This window comes from Saccostrea cucullata, unplaced genomic scaffold (genome assembly GCF_032062105.1).
Source record: "Saccostrea cucullata isolate Sc308-1 unplaced genomic scaffold, CSIRO_AGI_Scuc_v1 ctg21331, whole genome shotgun sequence".
Lineage (NCBI taxonomy): Eukaryota > Metazoa > Mollusca > Bivalvia > Ostreida > Ostreidae > Saccostrea > Saccostrea cuccullata.
The window spans coordinates 1-6,908 of NW_026935903.1; the positions used below are offsets into that span (position 1 = coordinate 1).

At 33.1% G+C, this 6,908-nt stretch overlaps 1 protein-coding gene across 1 annotated transcript; it reads left to right on the forward strand.

Moving 5' to 3' along the window:
- The first annotated feature begins 2,186 nt into the window (after positions 1–2,186).
- On the forward strand, positions 2,187–2,735 carry LOC134244151 (uncharacterized). The gene has a single exon (XM_062726422.1). It carries the CDS (start codon positions 2,187–2,189, stop codon positions 2,733–2,735), a length of 549 nt encoding a protein of 182 aa, XP_062582406.1.
- The last annotated feature ends 4,173 nt before the right edge of the window (positions 2,736–6,908 follow it).

Here is a 6,908-nt window from a genome sequence, read left to right on the forward strand (position 1 = left end):
CAGATTAAAACTGTATTTGGGGTAGTATTTTGATAGTATTTTACTGAAATTTCTATCTTTAGTAACCAAGGCCATAATCATAATGTTCATTGAAATCAAAAAATGATCAATAGAAAGTTATTCTTCGTGTAGTCTTCTTCAGTACAAAATTATATTGAAATAAGAACAAAACTTGAGTGTAGTATTTTGAGAGTATTTCACAGGAAGTTCGATGTTTAGTAACAATTGCAACATTTTTCATAAAAATCGAAAAACTTTTACACACCGATTTGTGTAAGTGAGTGTAGTCTACTTGTGTGCCAAGTTATATTGAAATAAGACCAAAACTATAGGAGGAGTATCGTTTTGAAACAATCCACAGACATATTAATTTTTAGTAACCACGGCAACACTGCATATCGAAATAAAAAATTAAGAAATAGACTTATGTATCGTAGTATAGTCTTCTTATGTGCCAAGTTATATTGAAATAAGACCAAAACTGTAGGAGGAGTATCATTTTGAAACAATCTCACAGACATTTCTATTTTTAGTAACACCATTCATCAAAATAAAAAAAAAAAATACACAAAATTATGTAGCTAAGTGCAGTCTATTTATGTGCCAAGTTACGCTGAAACTGTAGGAGGAGAAGCATTTTGAAAAATGGTGTACAGACAGATAGACAGCTAGACAGAAATAAGCCTGATGCATTACTATTGAAAAAGCTCTTAGAGGTCAGTAGAACTTTAAATTAAAATATAATTATTTTAAAAACTTGCATGAGATAATACTGTACCTATAAAGCTGCATTGTAAAATGCACATGCATTCAAATTGTTTAAATACCCCCTTTCTAGACCAGGAAGTATAAATACCTGACAGGTAGATAACACAGGTCAGTGTTTACTTAGAGATCAATAGGACGACCTCCATTACTGAAGTCAGGTAATAAACATAAGAAAAGTACTTGAAGAAATTATTAAATTCAAAAATTGTAAAAAAAAAAAAAAAAAAAAAAAAAATATTCAATGCATGAATGTTGTATAAAAATGTTGTTTATCTTCCTGTTTATACATGTATCTGCAAAAACTTGTTTAATGCTGTCAGATATATAGACAGGACTCAATATTAATGTGTGTCTATGTCTAGTTTATTTTATGAACAAATAAGTTATTAATCTCCAATTTTTACTAGCATGACGTAATTTTTTGTACCATTATGGAATATCATAAATGTGAAAATAATACGGAATGTATAAATCACTTGCTTGTTTAATGTTAATTGCATACATCAATCACAAAATATAAAGGCCTCATTCACACAACACCAGATACCAAATAAGTTTTAGACAGTATTACTGCATTTCAGTTTATAATTCTTGATGATTTAAATGTATTATGTTTTTTCTTGAAGGCAAATTCCTTCACATCTGTAAACAATAGGATAGAGTAGAAATGAAATCGGACAAATAACATTTGTTTGAATCTTGTATGTGTGAAAAAATGTGTGTTTTCCATAATCAAATAAAATGTAGAATGTAGTCGTGCGGTCTTAAAAAGTATCTGCTGCCTAAAATCCAATTGATAAATTTACAATCATTAATATTGAACCTCCTTGGTTTCAGTCACAGAAATTAAGGACGTGATGCGATGTGACCTGTGTGAGACCGCTGTGGTACAGATGCACTGTGATACATGTCTTGTCAACTTATGCACAGCTTGCGTAGGGAAACACATGATATCTGATGAATCCAAGGACCACAAAGTCGTCAAATGTCAGGCCAGGAAATCTACTCCTCTCTACCCTGAATGTACAACTCATCTCAAAGAGCGATGTAAAATGTACTGTAAACAATGTGACATTCCTGTCTGCATCAGCTGCCTTGAATCTCAACAACATTTAGGGCATGAGTTATATAATTTTTTGAGAATTTTGGATGAAAAGAAGGATATTTTTATAAAAGAAAGAAATGAATTAAATGATACGATTTACCCAACCTACCAGGACATTGCCTCTGATGTACAAAACACAATGAGTCAGCTACAAAAGGAATATGGAGTTCTCTCAACAGCCATAACAAAACATGGAGAGGACTGGCACAGAGAAATTGACAAACTTGTCAAGAAACTTAAAGCTGAAGTTCATGAGATGAAAAACATACAGTTACAAACTCTACAGAAACATCTGGATGAAATAAACAAGACAATGTCTGACATCAAGGATGACATTGATTCAGTTGAAATGGCTATAGACACTAATGACTTGTCAAAACTCTTTGGAGTCAGATCAAATGCACAAAGATACAGAAATCTTCCACAAAAAAATATGCTATCTTTACCAAAATTCATTCCAGGAAAAATCCAAGGAGAAGAACTGAATAAAATGTTTGGAACGGTATCATCAAGTTCTTTAACCTCAGATAAACATGGCTACAGCATGAAGACAACACAGAAATCACCAGAAGCTGAATCCTCTCCTCCAGTCAAACAGCTGCTCGATGAACCAGAGACTGTAACCTACATAGACACTGGATATACACTGCTTTCCAGTGTGGCCTGTCTGAGTGATAAAGAAATCTGGACAGTAGGAGATGGCAACACCATGAAACTCTACAGCATCAATCAGGGATCACTTCTCAAATCAATCAGAACAAAGTCAGGGCTCATACCATGGGACATAGCAGTGACAAAAAGTGGAGATCTAGTTTATACTGATTACTACAAGGATAGAACTGTGAATATTTTGAAGAGTTAGAAGTTAGAGGAGGTGATCAGTATACAGGAATGGGACCCTCGCAATGTCAATAGTACCTCCTCTGGTGACCTCCTGGTTATCATGTACAGTGATGATAGAAAACAAACAAAAGTTGTTCGTTACTCTTGCTCCACAGAGAAACAAACCATCCAGTTTGATGATAAAGGTAAACCTCTCTATTCATCTGGTTCCTATATCAGATACATAACTGAAAACAGGAACCTGGATATATGTGTGTCTGAAAATAAAGCTAAAGCAGTAGTGGTGGTCAATCAGGCTGGGAAACTGAGATTCAGGTACACTGGACATACTCCTGCTCCAAAGAACCAACCATTCAGTCCAGTAGGAATCACACCATACAGTCAGAGTCACATCCTTACAGTTGATAATGAGAATGAGTGTGTCCACATGTTAGACCAGGATGGACAGTTCCTCCTTTACATAGACTGTGGACTAGGTCCTTGGGGACTGTGTACAGATACAAATGACAATCTGTTTGTTGCTCAAAATAGAAGAGTGAAGAAAATCAAATATCTGAAGTGAATTAAATTCATGACTGTGTTGTATTCTTATGTACAGATAAACTATTCAATAATTCTTATTGAGGCTGAGTATTATTATTTTTGCTCTATAGGGATTTTGATAGTATTTTGAGAATAAATATTTACTTTTACATCAATTGTATTAAGATTTTAAAAATCCTATGTTTACCATCCCGATTTCTTAGAGGGATCTCAAAATTTATCAAATTTTACTATTTGGCCTTATGGGAATTTGTTGGAAGATAGCTAAATTATCACAATTTCTCAACTTTTTTGTATTTCTGTCATAGAAATTTCTTTTTCATTCAAGTAGATGAAAGTCATTGTATAAAGTCACCAAACTGTGAAATTTTAACAAGAGGCCTATGGGCCACATTGCTCACCTGAGCAATGTGGCTAGGAAAAAAGCATAAATTAATTTCTTTTTGAAAAGTTTAAACTCAATAGTGGTCCTAAACAATCCTTAAAAGGGAGAAAGTATGATTTGAACAAACTTAAATCTACACTTAGTATGTTTTCATATTTTTTTTGACCAAATCTGAATAATCTTTAATGGATTTTACATTTGAATGTTTTTACATTGTGGCCCTGCACTACCCCCAGGGGTCATGACGGTGTTGAATTTTTAAAATTGAATCTACACTACCTGAGAATGCTTCATATGAATAGGACTAATCTTGGCTTTGCTATTTTTAAAAAGAAGAATTTAAAAGATTTTTTCTACATGTTTCCATGTAAAACTTGGATTCAATGTTGTGGCCCCGCCCTACACCCAGTGGTCATGATTTGAACAAATTTGAATGTCCACTACCTGAAGATGCTTCCATCAAAATATTATCATTCATGCCTTTGCTATTCAAGATAAGAAGATTTTAAAAGAATTTTCCTATATATTTTATATGAAACTTTGATCCTCCATAATGTGGCCCCGCCCTACACCCAGGGGTTATGATTTAAACAAACATGAATCTCCACTACCTGAGGATGCTTTCATAAAAATATGATCATTCATGCCTTGCTTATTCTTCAGAAGAACTAAGATTTTTAAAGACCTTTCCTCTGTTTTTCAATGTAAAATTTTGATCAGCCATTGTAGCCCCCCTACCCCAGGGTGGTCATGATTTGAACCTGAATCTACACTACCTGCTCAAGGATGCTTCCCTATAAGTCTCAATTTTCGAGGCACAGTGGTGCTTGAGAAGATTCTTAACGAATTTTCCTATATATTTTTAAGTAAAACTTTGATCAGCCACTGTGGCCCCGCCCTACCCGAGAGGAATGTCATGATTTGAACAAATGTGCTAAAAAGTTGACCATCTAGGCATTTATTACTAACTTTTTTTCAAAGCCCAATACCTCTACAAATGCCATACATTACAGTATAAATACATAACAGAGCAAATAAATTGTCTACGCATATGATTTTTCCCGTAAAAATAGCAGTGTTTAGATTGCTAGTATGTTCATTTGGATGTTCTGTCACCAGTATTTAGCACAAAAAAGTAAGTCATGTGTCATTTTTCAGCGTCATGCATTGTTTACAGAATCGGAAAATGGTGATGTCGTAGAGCCATATGGCATTTTTCCTTATTGTCCATCTTCGCTATAGCCAAGGGTTTTTGATATGCTACTCTCCTCATAACCGTATTAGAACCCTGGAAAAAATTCCGATTTCTATGAACACCGTACGCCAAAGGTTTCTGAAGAGAGTAGCGTAAAAGAAACCCTTGGCTAGCAAAGATGCTTATTGTCGTGAAATCACTTTTTCAGAACAACAGGAATTACAGAATGATAATTGTTAATTTTGTATTAAAATAAAAATATTTGGCAAAAGTGTATCATCTAAAAATAACTGCATAAAATTAAAAAGCTGTGCACAGTCATGCGGCTGTATACATGGTATTTCTCACCCCGTGATATTTTTGATCCTCCCTAAAATTAGAAAATAAAAGAGCAAGGGCTACCTATTCTATGAAATACATGTACTATTAACAAATTGAGACAAATGATTCAGTCTTCTGGAGCATATACTAATCTGAACTTCTGACCTAAAAGATTACAAGTTAATCAAGTTACAATATGAGAGCTAATTGACTGTAGATGTGCATTTAAAGGATTCCATTCAAATAATTTAAAACAATCAATTGACCTACATAGTTGCTATGACAACAGCTTGTTCCACTGATGACAGGTTGATAGCAAACTCCCCGGTTCTGTCAAATTAATGGGTCGAAAAACACAAAGTAAGCAGAGGAGAGTGTTTCTCATTCTATCAAAGATATTTAATTACTTAAAGACAGGATTTTTTTACCCTTTAGAGGTTAAATCATGGTGTACTGCATTGATCCCTCTCCTGAATGCTTCCTTTTGGAGCCTCTTCTGAACAGTAACTGTTTTTTGCTGGATTTCTACTCTATAATTCTGACTTGAACCTTTGGAAGCCTCTTTTGATTTGTATTTTTTTTGGTTGCTTTCCCCATTCAACCTTTAATTTTAACCTTTATTCTTTTTACTGTATACTCTCTTGTATTGTTCCCTCTCTGCCACTCTAACATTTTAATGTTATAATGATATTTTTTCGCAAAATCCTTTATTTAAAACTAAACCTGTTTTCAATTAGCATTGTTACACCTTTTAATTTTTTCCAATAGTGAATGGTCCCAAACTGCTTTTGTTATTTCACGTTTACTGTTAAATGGATAGCCTATTTCGTAATAAAAACAGTCGCGAAAAGTGGCCAATTTGGCTTAACATGGCTTTCTTGGAAATAATTATAATATAATCACCTAATGCCGTATTGGTAGAATGGAGATTGTGTGTATATTTAAGTATCATCTGTGGTTTCCCATCTGTTTCTTTCACAAAGCTTTTTTGAAAAGGAATTTGAATAGTTTACAAGGGATATATTTTTTTTTGAAATGGACAATATATCAATGAAATTAGATGAAAAAGTTTAAACTGTGCTGTCTCAGAGAAAAGGTGCACAATACTTCACCGATATCCAATGTGTTCTAAAATACTAACTTCAAACCCCATATTAGATTGTGATGAATCTATCAATTTGAAGAAAAATAAACCAAGTCTGAAATGCAATACAAATTTTAAACCTTTTTTTTTACTTTCATCCAAAATATATATAAAATTTCTGAACATCTAAACAGCTTAGATTGCAAGAAAAACAAGGATATCATTTAATCATTTCCCTATATTTTTTTTTCAGTTTTTGAAACTTGATATCTAATATTTTTTTATGAAAAAACTCTGAATTAAAAAATCCTATATCATACATTAGTTTTTTTTATTTTTATGTCCAGCTTTGACTTCTTTTCTGAATTATGTTTTACAATGAGCTAGCATCTTTTCATACACTATCATTTAAGGAATGACTCTAATTCTTGGCCAAATTATCGAGTATAATATGGTTTGGGTCAGTTTACGCTTTATAATCGCGAAGCGGATTATAAAAAAGCGTAAACTGACCCAAACCATATTATACTCGATAATTTGGCCAAGAATTAGAGTCATTCCTTATAATTTAATTTTAAAATAATTATTCAACTGGGGATGTAAAATTGTGTTGTTTTTATGAGTTCAAATTTACCGCGCAATAATACAACCGTAGTAACGGAAG

Coding starts and splice junctions, on each gene's coding strand:
- LOC134244151 (XM_062726422.1), top strand. CDS start 2,187: ATGTCTGACATCAAGGATGACATTGATTCAGTTGAAATGGCTATAGAC.